The sequence below is a fragment of the Plenodomus lingam genome (genome assembly GCF_022343315.1).
Source record: "Plenodomus lingam strain CAN1 chromosome Unknown contig_8, whole genome shotgun sequence".
NCBI classification, from domain to species: domain Eukaryota; kingdom Fungi; phylum Ascomycota; class Dothideomycetes; order Pleosporales; family Leptosphaeriaceae; genus Plenodomus; species Plenodomus lingam.
Window position 1 is genome coordinate 1,013,798 of NW_027093972.1, and position 18,114 is coordinate 1,031,911.

Genomic DNA, 18,114 nt, shown 5'->3' on the forward strand with positions numbered 1-18,114 from the left:
TAAATAGGTAAGAGGTAAATCCTTAAGCCTCCTACTATTATACTAGCTAAGGTAGTTAATAAGGAGCTAGTAGAAGAGGATATAGTAGTAGAGGCAACTTTACAGCGTAGGCGCCTAATTAGACCCCCTAAAAAGCTGCTTATATAATCTAAAATATTTAATCTACTCTAATAGATCTAATAATCGCAACTCTAAGAAATCTTGTAATAATAGCTATTGTGGGTGGCGCAATATCCTTATTTAGTGGGTGGTGGATTTTGGTGTTGGTGGGCGCTCGGTGGGGGTGGGCGCTCGGTGGTGGATCACGTTAGTTAGGCGTTACATGTAGTTTAAGATGACCCAGAAGTACACAAGAAGTAACAAAGTCCATCAACATCCTCAACAGGCGATTCACTCCCCACAGCACAACACACCATCCAGACTTACACAACACAGCAGAAACCACGCAGTAAATCACACATACGACAATCTCACACATATTCCCCTCACAAAACATTTCGCCAGTAACGCGATGCATCACAGGTTACAAAAACAAGACTTCAATAAAATCTGAGATTCTGACGCATACACATTAGTCCTACAGAAACCGCGCAAAGGTCAACCGAGTGGGGAACAATGACCACTCGGGCCAAGACCAAAAAGATTTTCCTCTTTCCTCAAGTCAAACACAAGGAAAAGGAGAAAACAAAAAATCAGAGCCCCCCCCAATCCAAACGCCCAGTGCTCCTTAACTCAACGGCCAATACATGACCTCCCCACTCCCTCGTAGCTTAATTTTCTCATGTAAAAGTAACGACCCATCAATCGCCCAACCATCACGTCCAAAGAGCAAAAGAAACAAAAAAGTCACACGCAGGGAGAGAAAAACAAAAACACCAGTCCATGCGCTTCTGCATTTCCCCCTTCTCTGTCCCAGACTAAGCCAACCCAACAGTCCCGGATATCGAGCTTCAAAAAATTATCGTCACTCCCATCACTCATCTTGTCTTTCTCTCCCTCTTCTCATATTTACCCTTCCTGAGCAAAGAAAAACTTGGGTTCACATAGCCCAAGGCAACTGCCCAGGATACGGCACAGTAGCACTATGCGGCGCACCCCCATACTTCTCCTGAATGCTCTGCAGCTGCTGGGCCGTCGTAGTCGAAGTACCCCACCTCTGTGGTTGCTGTTGCTGTTGCACTCCCAGCGCTGGATCGAGTGGAATTCCCGCTACGTTCCTGAGCATATTGACCATGGCCTCTGGCTGGAAGCGCGTCTCCTTGTACGTGTGCGCGCCAGGAATGATGCCGAGCAGGAAGTTGATGCCGCGGGGTAAGGGGGTGGGACCGGCTTGGGCGCCAATGGGCGTGTTGCCGCTGGTTGCAAGGTTGCGGCGGGCGGCGTCGAGACGTCGGCCGGCTGCGCCTTTGAGGGGAGATTCGCCGCGGGCGAGTTTGCGGGGCTGGGCGGAGGCATCGTCGGCGTCTTCGAGGGGGCGCTTGGGAGAGGAGGTGGATGTTGTGGCAGGCATGAGGTTGTTGAGGTGGGGGGAGTTGGTGATGCCCGGAGAGGCGATGCGTTGGTGCTCCGGGATGAGCTGGGGTGGTGGCGCCGGCATGGATTCTTCGACGGAGGTCATGACCGGTGGCATGGCGGGCATGACGGGCTTCATCTGGGTCCTAGGAGAGATGATAGGGCGGACGGTTGTGGGGTCGAAGGTTGGGCCTGCAAAACGTTGGGAGAAACGGTGGAGCTGAGGATCCTCGGGAAAGAGTGTGGCCATGCGTTGTTCGATCTTGATGATCTGGGACAGCTCACCGAATTGCGATTCGTAGTTGTGGAAGAATACAAACAGCGGCTTCGCCCTGTGGACATTCTCCGGCTTCGCTGTCAGCTTTCCAACTACAGTCTCAAAGACTGCGCGCGCATTCGTTGAATCGTTGAGCTTGATGAGGTGCTGGATGTATTCCAAGGCGAAGTGCTCGTCCTCAGGGAAAAGCTTCATACCGCGCTCAAAGATCTTCTGTGCGGCGGGATCTTGGTAGCAATGGTGCTCGATGAGTGCACTAGCAACATATGCTTCACTCAACAGCTTACCCCTCTTGCGAGCCTCGGTGAATACGCCACGGAAGCCACCAATGTCTTCCTTTGGAGCGCCTTTGCCTTGAACACGTCGCATAGCTCGCATCAGAGCAATCCATGCATATGTGAGCGTCTTTTTGAGCATGAGCATCTGTGCATTATAGCCTGCAGAGATAGCCTGCTGTTGCGCATTGAAGGCATTTTCCTTCTCCTTGAGACGCTTCGCAGCTGCATCCTCATCCTCGTCATCTGCATCATCCGAGTTGTTCTGAGCGATGGCGCGGGCAGCCTCATCAGCCTTCTTCTGCGCCTCAAACTGCTCCTTGGCTCGTGCAATGGAGTGCTCTTCCCGCTTCTTGGTTTGAGTTGTGAGGTCGTATAGCGTGTCGAGCAGCTTCATATATGGCTCTCGCACAGCCTTGCCCTTTGCACTGACGCCTGCAAGACCGTCTTCAAAGTCTGTGCGTTGTTCCACTTGGTTGGCCTTTTTGAAAGCGAGCAAGCAGCTCTCGGGATTGGCTTCGATGCCATCGTTGAGGAACTTGTCGCCTTCGGTCGACAAACCGTTCTCGTAACACCATTCCGCCGCCTCGTACCACAACTCTGGCCAGAAGCGCAGTGCCATGAGGGCATTTTTGTATATGTGTATTACACGCTTGTTGTACAACTCTCTATCATCTGAGATGCACTCTACAGGGTCACTCTTCTCAAATTGTATCCAATTCTTCCAGAGCTTGACCTGGTTCATGTACTCATCATAGCCATCGAATCCTGGAGCAGGCGGTAGCTTCGGTAGTGTAGTTCTGTTGATGCCTTTCATGATGTTATTATCGAGGACGTTGATCGCACTTCGTGCAGTCATGTATGATGGTGACTTTTCCTGGAGATGCTTGCGGCCCTGTGGTTTTTGTCAAACTCAGCCAAAAAACCCATTGAGTGTCGCAGGAAACTTACCGTTGCCTTGTTCAATCCCATTTCGAACTTGTCATAGTCTCGCCAAATCTCCAACGTGGCATTGTGTGGTATCGAAACGGCGCGCTGGTAGACCTTGCGCAATGTGTCCATCTTCTGCATATCTTGCCAGTTGCTACCACCGAGAACGCCTGGGCCCGTCTTGAGCATCTCAATGTAATCGAGCCAGAGCCTTCCCGCACTGACATCAATACCAACCTGACCGAGCACAAACTCATACGCCTGAGTAATGATCTGTCGGTTCTGGCCATTCTGATCAGTAGTCAAGTTGTAGCGACGGCGAATGAAGTCAATGTATGAAGAGTAGAGCGGGACATAGGGAGCTAGAGGAACAGAGCGGCCAAAGATGACTTCGACTTTGGACAGCTCATCGAGTTCTGTCTCAAAAGCTATGTACTCGACCCATTGCTCACCCTGTAGACGTTAGCGAGATGGCATGAGACATGTCTCTGGCATGGCTTACCGCGGTGGGAATGAGCTTGAGGAAGCGTTCGAATACTGCACGCGCGTCATCGTACTTGTGCCGCCTACGGTGCTCCTCAATCAGACTCAGCCATGCTTCCATGTCACCACGTGGATCTTCAGCAATGCGATCTTCGAGGATGCCCACACGGTCTTGGGGAAGACGGGCCTTGGGCAGAGAGGTAGTAGTGTGAGCAAGCCTAGCTGGAGCAGCGGGCTGCGGCACTGAAGCAGCAGTCACTTGATCAGGAGCAGCCGGCTTAGTAACGTCTGCAACGGGCGTACTGCTATTAGGAACGGTAGAAGCAAGAGTGGAAGCAGGCTCATTGACAGCGACGGAAGCAGAAGCAGAGGAAGATGCAGCAGCCTGATCTTGTGCACTATGTAACTGTACATGTGGGTTGGGAAGTGTATTGTTTGGTGATTGTGTAATAGAAGGCTGTGGTGATGCTGCAGCTTCAGAAGCATTGGCTGCGTTTGACTGTTCAGCAGACTCCTCTTCCTCGTCCTCGCTCTCATCGACAAACCCTCCCACTGTGCGCGGTCGCTTTGCTGGCGTAGTGGAGCTGGCTGAGGCCTGGACAGGCTGGGGCTTCAACCCATTCTCGCCCTCGCCCTCGCCCTCGCCCTCTGCGGCCGGAGGTGGTGAGTTGGCTGCCGACTCGGGGGGCATGGATGCCGAGTTGTTGGAGCCGTGGCCGGAATGCGGCGAGAAGGTTGTGTTGGGATCGTATTCCTCTTCGTCGGGCGCATCCGTCATGGTGTAGCCAGCGGCAGGGTCATACTCATCCTTTTGCGCCTCGAGGAAGGCGAGCTCAGCGTCGTCCGCCATTGCTGTGGTAGCTGCACGGGGGACTCGAGGGTTACCTGACGGTCAGAAGACGACGCGCAGCAGCAGCGAGACAAAGTGCCAAGTACGGGCGAGCGGACGGCGTGACTTTTGGCGACAGACAATGAGCGAGCTCCTTTGTCGCGTGCTTGACGGGTCTGGGGGGGGGGGAGTCGGAAGCCGTGCAAAAGAGCGAGAGGTGCCTGCTACCGGTAACGTGTGCAGCAAGCTTGTCGCACTCGCAGCAATAAGAGCACCGATCGACTGTGTGGGGCGTGAGCGTGGGATTCAAGTGGGAGGGGAGTGAAGTGGGCAGGTTGTCGTGGTCGCGTTATGTGGCTGGCAGCGAGAGACTGAGGCAAAAAGGTTGACAATCGCAGGTCCAAGAGTAGCAGAGCAGCGCGAGTGAAGTCGCTGGGTTGGACCGGGGGCCGGCCTCCGCTTGGCGCCGGGAGCTGCCAACGGCGATGTCATCACATCCAGACTGACTGCTCACGCTCACTGTTCCCTTCTCATCTTCCACGTAGCAATCCAAAGCACTTCACTGCTTTTTCTTTGTTCTTTGCAACACTGCCCGATTTGGACCATGGGCAGTCGAGCCTTGCGATGACATAATCCCAGTCTGCATTTCCTTGCACCATATTCTTCTTTCCACACCCATCTACGGTACCGGTACGGTAGGTAATCTGCCTTGGTGGTGTGTTGCCCGCAACAGGCGCTTCCGACTGAAGGACACCCACCACAACACCACTCCCGGCGCATACCCAACCCGCACACCCCAAGATGAACCCACACATCCAGCTCCCACGGCCAACCGGCCAGCCGTCAAACTTTGGCTCCACGACGCCTTCGCGACGAACCGAAGCCCGAATGCCACGCTTCTTCAAGCGACTCTTCAAGTTTCCACAAATGGACTTTGAAATGGCGATATGGGAAATCATGAGCCTGATAATAGCGCCCAAGAAAGTGTTTCGCCAAATATACTACCACGTACGATCCGATTCTATACATCTCTTTCTCTCTTCATTCCTCACGCCCCCCCCTCTTCTCACACACACACCCCCCCCCCAAATCCGCCATAACACAACTAACCCATAACCCCCCCAGAAACAAACCACCAAAACCTACCACCGCCCCGACCCCTCCTTCACCTACCTCCTCTCCTTCCTCCTAACCCTCACCTCTCTCGCCTGGGGCTTCGCCTACGCCCGCGGCTTCACCCAAACGCTGCACATCACTCTCGTCTTCATCTTCGGCCACTTCCTGCTCCTCTCCCTCCTCACAGCCACCCTCTTCTTCTTCCTCGTCGGCCGCCTGCTCGGCCCCGGCAACAGCCTGCTTCCCGGCCGCAGAAGGGGCCTGTACAACCTCGGGGAAGAAAGCGGCAGGGAAGAATTGGAATTCGGATACTGCTGGGATGTAGCGATTCGAGCCTTTGTCCCCGTCTGGCTCTTTTTATACGTGGTGCAGTTTCTGTGCATGCCCTTGGTCGGGACGGATCATTGGTACGTATCATGCCACTTTTCCCTTTCTCTTCCCCCCTCCCTTTTTCCTTGCCCCAAGACAACCAAAATTCAAAATCACATGTATATTCACACACAATACTAACATCACCACCCCCCACCCAGGCCCTCCCTCCTCCTCTCAAACACCCTCTACCTCCTCGCTTCAAACTACTACTTCATCATCACCTTCCTCGCCTACAACGCCCTCCCCTTTCTCCACCACACTGAACTCCTCCTCCTCCCTGTCGCTCTCACCACTATCCTCTGGTTCGCCTCGCTCTTCGGTTTCAACATGTCTCGCCATTTTGCCCCCGTGCTGTGGGCTGGCGCTACGCTGCGTAGGGCTGTGTGATGGGGAACGGGGGCACGGGGCGCGGGTGGGGTGGGGTATATGCAAATAGGTTGCGCGAGGGGATGGGTGGAGTAGGGAGCTGGACTCGGCTCTTCTTTTTTTTTTTGTTATTTTCTTTTGGCAGCGGATGACGGCCGGGCAGGGCAGGGAAGGGCGACAAACGCGGTACATTAGCTCGCGGACGAGCAAAACATTCCATTCATACAACTATACATAGTACACGCAGAAATGGAAATGGGCATGGGATGTGGAGGTTGTGAATATATACACCTATTTACTTGAATGGTTGGATGACTGGAATGATGCGGCCAAACAGTCTTGCCATGTACAACCCCGCTCTTCGCTGTGCGAGTACATCAAACAGCATTGAATGTACACCTCTTGCTCTACTCTGCTCATTACATCCATCTCCCACACCCCTCCCCCCTCAAGTCCGCTGATACGAATACGACTCCTCCAACACACTCCGCACCTCCTCGGACAGGTTATCCCGCACGCCGTCGCTACTAGCGCTACTACTACTCCCCTCAGCATCAGCGTTGCCGTTGCCCTCCCCCGCATCCCTAGCTTTGGATAGGGCTTCGAGTGTGGAGGCGAGTGCGATGGCGTCTGCGCGGCCGCGATCGACGTTGACGAGGAGCATGATGGGTAAGGGGAGGCCGATGAGGAGGGCGAGGAACCAAAAGGCCTTTTGAGTATTAGTGAATGAGGTTTTGTGATTGGTTTGGATGGGGTTTACAGATACAGGCTGGGCATGTACATGTAGTGATGGTGTAGATCAAACACAGAACAAGAGGGACAAGGAAATCAAGGGTGAGAACATACCGGTCTGATCTCGCCAAACGCATCCGTAATGGCGGCTACGATGGCGGGTCCAAAGATGCTCGAACCCTTATCTGTGATGGCGTAGAGGGCATAAAAGGCAGCTTCGTAGCCTGGTGGAATCAATTCTCCAAACAGGGCGCGGCAGTAACTGCTCAAGCCGCCGAGGACGAAGCCGTAGACTGCGCCTAGTGGGTACATTTCCCACTGCTGCTGGAGTCCCAGATAGCCCAGCCGCTGAACGGCGGGCAGGAAGCCCAAGAGTCCGTACAGGGGAATCACTTCAAAGAGCAGGATGCAGCAGAGAATGGTTTGCGTGGGGGAGAGATGGAGAAAGAGAGAGATTCGCGCCCAGAGGAAGGCACCAAAGACGCCGGAGATGGTGGCGATGACGTTGATGAGGGCGAGCATGGCATAGCTCATTCCGAGCGTGGTTTTGGCAAAGAGGACGGCCGTGCCGGAGACGGTAGCTATACTGTCTGAGAGTAAGAACCATGCGGATAGGAAGAGGAGCACGTCTTTGAGATGGCGCGCGTGTAATGCGGTGCGACCGAGAGATTTCCATGAATAGGTAAAATAGGCCATGCAGATGCGCAGATTAGATGTTTGGGCAGCCGAGGAGATGTGCAGCGGAGGACCAGGTCGTGGACGCAGCCAGCGCGCCGCAGGAATGGTGAAGACAAACCACCACGCGCCGATTAGGAAGAGAACCATGCGTAAACCAAAATTGGAAGACTGGAAGAAGATGACAATGAAGATGCCTAGGGTTTGAACGACGAGGGCGGCAATGTAGCCAATGGCTATGCCATAGGAGGAAATCTTGGTAGCTAGCATCAGTTCCTGGGACGACACCAATGTGGTTTTGGGACGGGGCACGGCCAGGTCAACAGCAGTCGGGGTACTACTGGGGTCAACAGCGGTGGGGGTACCTGTGGCAAGGAGGGCAGTGGATTCATCCACGACTTCGTCTGGAATTGGTTCGCGGTGGGAGAGAGAGTTGGCAGAATTGGGTGCACCGGCGATTTGCGCTTCGCTGCCAGTCGCACGAGCGAGGTTGGCTTCCTCGTCTTCGTCTGCCTCTTCCTCGTCTTCTTCGTCTATAAAGGAGGTTGCGGCGCTTGCCTCTGCGTATTTGACGGTAGGGTGGAAGCGGACCAAGAGTGGAAGGAAGCTGTTGAGTAAGACGAAGCTTGCGCCAAAGCAGGTGTTTGCGATGATGGCCAACAGCGCACCCAAGAGGTAGACTTTGGGCCCTACCGGCAAGAACAACATGGTGGCTATGCTTCCGACAAAGGCAAACGATAGCAAAAACGTCTTTCGAAAGCGACCGTGGTCTGCAGCACCGCTCATGCTCACGATGAGGAGTGCTTGGATCAGGACTGATATACTAAACGTATACATGGCGAAGCTTGCCGTGTTGATCTCGATACCGAGGATGTGAACTACGCATTGGCCCTTGTCCGGAGCCGGGCTGAAGAGAGCACCTAGGGTGGAGGCGGAGAAGGATGGGGTGGGCAGGACGGCGGGTCGGGAGGCTTTGCATGGGGTGGACGGGTCGGAGACGAGCACACCATTTTCGCGGGCCAGTTGCTCGAGGGTGACGGGTATGAAGGACCCGATACCGCAGACTACGAAGACCTGAGGGTGTTAGAGGGAAGGCGAAAGGGGAAGACATGGGCGGAAGTGGAAGAAGGAAAAGGAAAAAAGGACAAGGAGAGGGAGACGAGTAAGGAACGGGAAGAAAATGGCAGAAAATGGCAGGGGAAGGGAAAAAGAAGGCAGGAGTACCTCAGCAGCCCATCCATACATGTAGAAGCCACGCAGCTCGCGGTCACTGGTCAGGCGGGTGTCTTCGCCTTTGTAGAGGGGGGTGTGGGCGTGGGCGTCCATGTCGGGGGCGTTGGCAGAGGACAGGCTCTGCTCATCGTCTGCCTCGTTGGACTGCGAGATGGAGGGGACGGAGACCTTGGACTGCGACGAGGCATTGCGCAGAAAGGAAGGTCGTGGATATGGCGCTGGGAGCTCGGGCACGCGGGGGACCATGCTGAGACGACGCGGTGGGAGGCCGCCAGCCACGTCTCAGGGTCTCCCCGTGGACGCTAGCTAGGTTGAAGGGAGGCGGGGAGGGAGAGAGGAAGAGGGAGAGGGAGAGTGGGGGCAAGCAACTCGACGTCATTGCCTGGTGAGCTGAGACATGGCCGTCGTGAACAACTATGTCCAGGAAGGGGGAAGGTTGGAAGCGAGCGAGAGAGAGAGAGAGAGAGAGAGAGAGAGAGAGAGAGACAGAGACAGAGAGAGAGAGAGAGAAGTCCAGTCGTAGAGGAGGGGGAGGGGGAGGAGGAGGAGAGGGAGGTAGAGGTAGGTGGTGGACCAGGGGAGGCGGCAGGTATAGTTAAAGGCGGCTGGGCCGACCAAAAGTGGATTTGTTGGGGGGCACTGCGATGATCGATCCATGGATTGTGGCCCACGCCGGGGGGGTGTGTGTGTGATCGATTGATCAATGGATGGGTGATGGGGTGGTGGGCGTGATGATGGGTGTGATGGGTGTGATGGGTGTGATGGGTGTGATGGGTGAAGTATTGGCGGCATGACCTGAACAAGTTGATGGCAATGCAGGGTGTCTCTACCAACTAGCACACCAGCTACTCCCTATAGGCTACCTACGTAGGTACATACACATGCTATGATAGTGGCTAGTTTGCAAGGAGCTTGGATGGGTGTCCAGACTCTGGCCAGTGTCAGTATGGGATGAGAAATTAGAGACAAAGGCGGCTTTGTTGCTGCAGGACTGCCAAGTGGACTCAGCCGCTGACAGGTATTAGGTAGGTGTAGGTGGGCAGGTGGGTAGGTGGATAGGCAAGTCACTAGGGGAATAGGTGGTGGCAGACGGCCGCTAGGCGAGCTTGCATGGTCTAGGTAATCGGCTGTTCATTCATTCATGGAGAGTGGGATGGCATGCAGACTTGGTTCTTGATGTCTTGTGCAGTGTTGAATGTTGAATACAGGTACCCAGTCTGGCCCCGGTGTGTGTGTGTGTGTGCAAGTAGAGGCATTCATTCTCCCATTGTGCCAATGCACACGTATAGCATCGTCAGAGTCCCTTGTACATGGCCACTTCTACTTTGCCCTGCGCTGGTGGGTGCATGTATTGCTAGACATGTACTACATGTATAACATATACGCACGCATGGACTGGTTGGTCCAGAGGGGGGGGGGGGGGATGCAGGCACTGGGCAGGGCTTTGGGTGCCAAGGCAGGCCAAAAGGTCAAGGGCCTAACTCCTAGAGACCAGACTAACGTTCCGGCCTTCAAGGCTTTTGCCCTTTCCCGCCTACCTTCCGCCTACTTTCCGCCAACCTTTGAGCCTGGGCACTTCTCGCCAGACGACGTCCATTCTTTCTCTTTTGGCCCTGCCGCCGCCGCAACAACACCCTTTCCCCGTCACCCAACGCCTTTACGCCTACCACCACCACCACCACCACCACCACCACCACAGCCAACCCCCCCCCCCCCCCCTCGCTCACCCTCTCTGCGCCATTCCAATTGCGCCGACTGCGACTGCACCCTTCGCCTCCATCTACGCCCCAGCCATGCGATAGTCGACCATTCCCACCCAGCACTCACCTTCTACCTTCTTTCACCCTCGGCGATCGATCAAAGTCCTTGTACCTGGCCCTGCGCCCACCTTCCCTTTCGCCCCTCTCCTTCCTCGCCAGAGGCCTGTCTATTCTCACCTGCCCCATCACCTGGCCACAGAAGCGATTAGGTGCGCGCGACTGGCAGCGGCGACGGCGCCGGTGGCCTGCAGGACCGGACACGAGGCATGCCAGGCATTCTCATCATGGATTCCAGCAGCGCGCCCAACCCAGCGGCCGCGGCTCGAGAAGGCGACAGCAAGAAGCGCGATCGCGACGGCATCCTGCTCAATGGCGACCGAATCGAGGCGCGCCGAGACACACCAGCCGGCCCCTCTGTCAATGCCCGCTCGACCCAAGGCGCTGGCATGAATGGCGCATCCATGGCCGTGGCTGGGCCAGGTGGCTCTATGCCTGACCAATACCCGGAACAACCTCCCGAAATCCACCACATCCCCTCGGAACTCTACAACCCCCTCTCCGTCCTGCTCGAGCGGATAGCGCAAGAGTGCTACAATGATCTTACCGACCTCCTCACCAACATGGCCGACCTGCCCCTGGCTCCCACCTCCAACGGCGCCCTACCCAACGGACTGGGCAGTCATGGCCAGGAGAATGCCGAGGCGAACAAACGGAAGAAATTGATGCTGCTCAAGTTCGCTCAGGACAATCGGTCCAAGTTCATCAAACTGCTTGTACTGACAGAATGGGGCAAAAAGGCCGCACACGATGTCTCCAAACTCATCGACTTGTTCGCCTGGACCCAGGAGCAAAACGCGCACATGGAATGTCTCGACGAACAACTTCAGCGCATCAAGATCCATTCCAACATGGCCCGAGAGAACAACCCGGACATCAACACGGCGCTCGAGATCCTCTCCACGGCCAAGGCCTCTTGGATGCCTGCTCTCGACTACCTTCCCGCTGAGCCCATCTCTTCCGAACAGGCCCTCACGCTGCTGCAACACATGAACACCTCGCTTTCCATACGCCTGAACCTCCACGAAAATCTCCCACGCCATCTACGAAACTGGAGGATACATTCTGGACGCGCCACATTTGTAATCCCAAACGAGTTCGAGTTTGATGTCATCTCCTTTGTCGAAGATGCTTCCTCGCAGTGGTCCTTCATCGACATACGCCTACTCTTCTCTCCCGCCCCGGTCATCACCGTCGGAAGTCCATTTTTCATGACGCTCAAGTACAAGGCCGACGAGGTGTTGGGCAAATCCGGCCTGTCCGGCCTCTTCGATTACCTGCAAAACTTCATTCTCACGCACAAGATCTCCGTGCTCCGATCACAGGCGGTCGGGCTTGTCCGTTTAGGCCGCGCCGCATCCCTCAAAGTGGAGCCTGTTCATCGTGAGCTCATTGTACAATACTGGATGAATAGGCCGGGGAAGAAGAACTGGATCGATATTGGTGTATCTCACAACAGGCCAAAAAATGGCAAAGTCTCGTGGCGGGGTCCTCCACTGCCCACGCTCGAAGCGCGCTGGTTTCGTGAGGGCAAGGAAGTAAAGGACGCCGAGTTGTCGTTGGACTGGTCAGATTTGTCCATGGAACGAATCGTCAAGCAAATCACGGCACGCCACACCAACGACATACTACGAGCGACCCAGGAGAGCATCAAGTTGAAGTTGCGTGTCGAATTGCAGACTTCGGAGACAGAACCTGCCGACTGTAGGCTCAGGACCACCCTGGGACCAAAGTCCAACTCGATTACCATGTCACTGGAACCCGTCACTGGCCGCTACCTTCTCAGGCCGGCGAATGCTACCACAGCACGCGCAGAGAATGCTTTCAACCAGGGTCGGGAGCCAGCTGCCATTGGTCACATCTTGACCCAAGCTCTGGCTCAGTCACTACTGCTCTCCATTCAGAGTGTAGCCAGCCAGCTCGGATGGCAGGCAGTATCGAGACGGACATTGCAAGCCAAGGTGGTCAAAGAGGCTGTGAATCTGGATGTCATCCAGTACTCGCTATACTGCCCACGCGGCTGGTCGGCGCAATGGGCGCTCGGTGCGATCATAGACACCAACGGCGAGTCTTGGTGGGTCTTGGAGTTGAATTCGACGGGTTCTGCTGTCGAATATGCAGAAGAGATCAAGATGAAGAGACCAGAGGGAAGCTCATTGTCCGTTGACCGAAAGACCTTGGCTAGCCTTGCCAGAGTCGCTGTGCAACTCATCTCCTTCCGTGTGACAGCACGACAGTTGAGCAAGGAAAAGAAGTCGTGCAGCCTTCGATACGAATTCGCGCGCGCCAGCACATCCGCCGTCACCAAGAACGTTGCTCGCGGATGGGCTCTCCACATACAGACCTCGGATCTCATAGTCACGCGATCTGACGAGCAACCCTGGCTCGAGTCCACCGTGGCCGTTCACTGTGAGGGACTTCGAGCAGGAGGTCAGCACGTCTGGCACATCGCCAGTGGGCGCATGCTGCCATCCGCTGCCGCAGACATGCAAAAACTCATGGCTGCATCCCCACCCTCGACCTTTAGCTTCTCGGAAGACGGCCGTTTCCGCATCCTCCTCTCCACTCCCTTTGGCCACAACATCCTCGACGAACTACGTGCGCGCCTCCGTGATGTAAACCGTCTCCGCTCTTTTGCCACAACCCTCCAGAAACGACGGATGCGTCTGGGTACCTCCTCCTTGCAGAGGGTGCAGTTTGAGTACGGCCCTGGACCACTGGTCGCCGCTATCAACTTTGCCTCGGAGAATGAATTCACGGTTGAAATGTCCCCCAAAAATCCACACTACCGCATCTTACATCTCCTGACCGCCATCGCAAACGACCGAATGCCCGGCCTCCCCGCCTCATTAGAAGGCAGCGACACAAACGGACTAGATCGTTTCTGCACCTCGCTCATGCTCACCCGCTCCATGCTCAAAGTGCTCGCCGAACTGGAAACACGGACGCCCGGCAACGTCAAGAACCCCGCCGTGCACGTCCACTCGCTCTTCAAATACAGACTGACGTACGAGAACCCAGTCTGCACCTTCGACATGCGTCTCCAACCCAAAGACGACAGCGTCTTCTGGCTCATCGAGGACAACTACCGCACTCGCGGCCAGGAAACGCGACCGAGTCCCGAGCGCACACCCGGCCACCGTCGTCTAGACGACCTCCAGGCCAAGCTCAAGGAGCTCTTCAGCACAAAGAGCACAGGCTGGTTCGGCACGCGAAACGGCATGGTAGCCGAATTAGACGCCGTGCCCGATGCGCTACGCAAGCTCGACGCCTGTGTGCTGGAGTGTACAATGGAGGGCGGATACAAAGCCCCCCCGCCGGAACAACCGGCCTCTCAAGCGCAGATGAATACTGCACAGCCAGGGCAGCAACACTTGCAAAACCAACATGCCCATCACCAACAGCAGCAGCAGCAGCAGCAACAGCAGCAGCAACAGCAACAGCAACAGCAACAAAAGCAGCAGCAGCAGCAAGTAAACCAACAACGCATACAACAACACCAACACCGCCAACAACAACAACACCTCCACCATCAACAACAGCAACAACAAAACCACACCCTGGCCCTCTCCCACGCTCAATCCCAACATCGAAAACAACTCCAACACCAGTCTCGCACTCATCTTCCTAACCAAAGACCACCCCCTCCACCACCGCAACAACAACTTCAACAACATCGCCCCGCCCCAGGCTCGGCTCCGCCTGGTTCGGCACTAGCGCAACCTCCTTCGAGACAGCCGGGGCAGAGTAAATCAGATGTCATTACTATTGATTGAGATTTTATGCATTGGGGTTTTGTATTGGGGTGGAGTTGGGGTGTTGGGGTTTTTTTTTTGCTGGGTTTGGGCGTTGTGCGTTGGGTGGCGGCATGTTTGCGCTTGTTTGAACAGTGATTGCTACGGGCCGTTTTGGGTGCGGAGGGGCTGGACTTGGGCGTGGTCTGTGTGTTTTGTTTTTGGCGTGGGATGGGGATGCAAGGGTTTTTGTTTCTTGGGTGAATGGATCGGCCGGGGGGTTTGGGCTTGGGGCTTTGAGATGTGGATGGGTTTGGGGTTATGGGATACGGATGGTGTATGCATGGAATAAGGCATAGATCAGGCATGAATGCCCTTGACTGCAGATACTCTTGGTGCGTATACTTGCTATATACATTTTCCATCTCCCTCTCCACCTCCCGTTTTCACCTTGCCTTGATTTTGCTCAATCCCGTGTCCGGTTTTTTGGTGGGATGGTGGTTGGATGTGCGGTTGGGGAGTCATGGTCATGCTGTGGTGATGTGTGATATGTGATGTCGTTTACCCAGGAGGGGGATTTTCTCTCCACGGGGGTCGTTTACCCAGGAGGGGGATTTTTTCTCCACGGGGAAGGGGAACAAGGGGGTAATATTTCGGGGTGAGTAGGGCTTGTGGTGTTGATTATAGAGATGGACATCACGTGCGGAGACGAGTTTCAGGCATCTGGTATAGGAAACAAGGGTGAAAGTATTCGTGCTTTGGCTTACCACGTTAATGGTATGTTGTATGTATGTATCCCCATGAGAAAGAAATCCTTGCAACAATCGTAATTATTCACGTTCATGTATTATACACCACCTTCCTCTCACACACACTACACACAAAACGCACCCCCCCCCCCGCCCCCCAGCATCTCCCTAACCCAAAACCACCCATCACACCGTCCACCATCACCCCCGCTGAAACCACCCCAACCCCGCAACCTCCCAATACGCCTCCTCAAACACCCCCGGATGCGCCCACACATACTCCTCACAAGTCCGCACCCCCGTGCTCGCCCGGCACCCGCCGCGCTCCCACTCGCGACCAGCCCACTGCCCGCAAAACGTCGTATCAAATATGATCTTGAGATGTTTGAAGCGAGTGGAAAGGGGACATCCAGAGCCGGAGAAGTGTGCGAGAGGGGGACCCCAGGAGGAAGGGTCGGGGTGGAGGGGGAGGTTGTGGGTGGAGGGGGTGAAGGTGGAGGTGCGGGGGATGAACCAGATACTTATTGAGGAGTTTGTCCATTCCATGGCGTAGATGCCGCCGCCGGCGGTGTTGAAGGGTGTGCCATAGGAAGGGAGTGGGGTGCGGGTGTATGGGGGCGGTTGGAGCTGGGGGTCAAGGGGAAGGGTTGCAGGGGCGTGAATGGAGCAGCCTGCGTTTTGAACCTGGCCCGGTGCGTCGACGTCGCAGTTTTCTGTTTTGAGGGTGCCGGTGAAGGAGATTGGGGTGGAGGCGTCGGTTGTAGAACCGGTGAGGGTGGTGTCGGTGGTGGAGTTGTCGACGATGCAGCCCTTGGAGGTGTGCAGGGTTACGGCATTGGTTGTGTAGTCGTTTACACCCTCTAGGATATCGATTTCGCCGCCCGTGGGCCAGGGGAGTTCTTCGCCATCTTGCTCTCCGCCATCCTTGTTCTTCCCTGACAACAGCCAGAAAGCCGGCCACGTCCCACAAATACTGGCGGGCATATGTCTAATATCCGCCACCAACAGTCCCTGATTCCACGTCTTTCTAGATTCCAGGCGGACGCTAGCCCGGCCCCGCGGATCCTGGGTCGTGTAGTCGACACCCATGAAGACGGACTGAGTGTCGTTGAGGAAGCCGACAAGATTCTGGACTATGGCGGCCTCACGGTCTTGGTACTGGACGAAGCCCTCTGTCGGATCTGGGCCGGAAAAGAAGTCGAATGCGGTGAAGAAGTTTGTGTAAGAGAGGTCATCGACTAGCTTGTAGGGAGGAGATGTGGTTGTGTTTTTTTCTTGTCCGGTGGGAGCGGCGAGGGAGAGGGTGGCTAGCACCGTTGTGATTGCGAGTAGAGAGGGTGTGGGACGCATTGTTGTCTGCACGGAGAATATCGGGAGTTTGTTAGGTATGTGAAAGTCTTTACGAAAATCTCAAAATCTCAGAGAGTGGATGAGATGGTTGTGTCGAAGAGTTGACAGGGAGATTGAAGATCAAAAACAGTGATCTCGTGCTCTGGATTGCAAAAGAAAAGTGAGTGAAATTTTTCGGATTGGAAGTCTAGACTTATATTAATCCATAAGAAGAAGTTGTCTCATTGTGTCGTGTCAGTGGTATTCGCCCGCATAGACGCACAATGCCAGAGTGCGGTCGCTATTCTGGAGCGCTCTTTAATTCACACTGTGTGCGCACAAAAGCTACTCATTGGGTAGCAATAAGGACATGTCTATTGATGGGCATGAGCAAGTGAAAGTGAATGACGGTGGCGGGATGCCAATCGTCTGGACGCGCACTTGAACGTAAAGGTGTGATTGTACGACCAAGGGATGTGAAACTTTGCCTTTGCGGGACTGGCCAATTTGTGTCTGCTTCGAAGCGGGCGTGAAGATGGCTAGAGCAAAAAAGTTTGACATACCTGAAAAGTGTTCGATCATCACAAGCTGACAGGACCCACTTCACAATTAGGGTACAATACAAGATCCAAGGTAGAAAGAGTGTCATTCGGAAGCTACATGGATTATAACGAGCGCCAGACAGACTGTTTGTGCACCCTGTCTTCACACCATAAGGCCCCAAATATGCCTTGATGTTTTTTCTGATTTATCGGTAATAGATATTCGTTTTTGATGTTTTTCTTCTACTGGACCGCTGACTCATCACTTCTTATTGCGAGGTCTAACGCGGCGAGTACAGCCTGATGGTTAACAAGAGACCTCAGCTCGCGCGTATTCGGAAAGATTGCGGAAATGGAAGCTGAGACACACGGGCCAGACTGATCCATGTCTTCGCAGCTGTGTAGGTGCGAAGATGATCAACATTGATGTGAGCCAAAATAGTAGCGCTCGAAAATGAGGTTTCCGTGGGAAGAGGAACCTCAAGGGAGGGTGATAGGACCTAATATGCCAGGCGGTCCAGCGTTGTGAGAGAGAGTAGAAACTGGAAATGTTTGGGGCGTTCAAGACTGAGTCGATATGACCCCCCGTGAGGGACCGAAGGCGGTAGTGCGTGAAGGAGCAACACAGCTCCAATTTTGTCGTTTGGAAAAGCAGCAAGTGTCGGCAATAATCCAGTCGAACAAAAGCGATCCTCGGGAGATCAGAGAACCTCTATGTAGAAAAATTCCAGACTTTTGCAAGATACAACCGACATTGGGTGCTGCTGAAATGAGAATAGTAAGAAAAGAACAACGCGGAGGTGCAAAGTGCCCCTGGTGGTGAGCGACTTGTAGCCGCCGAGAGGATATAAGTCGGCAAGTCCGGCCAACCGACAGGAGTAGAACCAAGAAAATTCGAACCAGACGGACGAAGGTATATAGTACATATAGAACGGTCCAGATCAAGAGACTCCGTTCGCGCCGATGCATCGATTCGTTAGCCCCGTAAAGGAAAACCAGGTATCTCGTATCGATTCGCCGGTGAGCGACTCCGTAACCGTAAGAAAGAAACAACTCCGTATGTGCAGATAGGATAAAGAAACCCAATGCAACCACATGGCACCTGAGCGAAGACACCCTAGAATGAGAAAGCGAAATAACAAT

At 54.7% G+C, this 18,114-nt stretch overlaps 5 protein-coding genes across 5 annotated transcripts; 2 read left to right on the top strand and 3 right to left on the bottom strand.

Annotated features, from left to right (window-relative positions):
* Nucleotides 1-379: 379 nt before the first annotated feature.
* Nucleotides 380-4,693, bottom strand: IAQ61_010406 (uncharacterized protein). Its single transcript, XM_003841737.2, has 3 exons — nt 3,497-4,693; nt 3,016-3,447; nt 380-2,959 (listed from the first exon to the last, which is right to left on the bottom strand). The coding sequence occupies exons 1-3, from the start codon at nt 4,325-4,327 to the stop codon at nt 1,040-1,042; spliced, it is 3,183 nt and encodes a 1,060-aa protein (XP_003841785.1). The 5' UTR covers nt 4,328-4,693; the 3' UTR covers nt 380-1,039.
* On the top strand, nt 4,694-6,202 carry IAQ61_010407 (uncharacterized protein). Its single transcript, XM_003841738.2, has 3 exons — nt 4,694-5,314; nt 5,432-5,829; nt 5,953-6,202. The coding sequence occupies exons 1-3, from the start codon at nt 5,108-5,110 to the stop codon at nt 6,179-6,181; spliced, it is 834 nt and encodes a 277-aa protein (XP_003841786.1). The 5' UTR covers nt 4,694-5,107; the 3' UTR covers nt 6,182-6,202.
* On the bottom strand, nt 6,203-9,487 carry IAQ61_010408 (uncharacterized protein). Its single transcript, XM_003841739.2, has 4 exons — nt 9,472-9,487; nt 8,792-9,439; nt 7,007-8,641; nt 6,203-6,869 (listed from the first exon to the last, which is right to left on the bottom strand). The coding sequence occupies exons 2-4, from the start codon at nt 9,044-9,046 to the stop codon at nt 6,609-6,611; spliced, it is 2,151 nt and encodes a 716-aa protein (XP_003841787.1). The 5' UTR covers nt 9,047-9,439; nt 9,472-9,487; the 3' UTR covers nt 6,203-6,608.
* A 1,339-nt stretch (nt 9,488-10,826) lies between these two features.
* On the top strand, nt 10,827-14,393 carry IAQ61_010409 (uncharacterized protein; the record flags this gene model as incomplete). Its single annotated transcript, XM_066098776.1, has 1 exon — nt 10,827-14,393. The coding sequence occupies one exon, from the start codon at nt 10,827-10,829 to the stop codon at nt 14,391-14,393; it is 3,567 nt and encodes a 1,188-aa protein (XP_065951321.1).
* Nucleotides 14,394-15,301: 908 nt separating this feature from the next.
* On the bottom strand, nt 15,302-16,450 carry IAQ61_010410 (uncharacterized protein; the record flags this gene model as incomplete). Its single annotated transcript, XM_003841741.1, has 1 exon — nt 15,302-16,450. One exon carries the CDS (start codon nt 16,448-16,450, stop codon nt 15,302-15,304), a length of 1,149 nt encoding a protein of 382 aa, XP_003841789.1.
* Between the last annotated feature and the right edge of the window lie 1,664 nt (nt 16,451-18,114).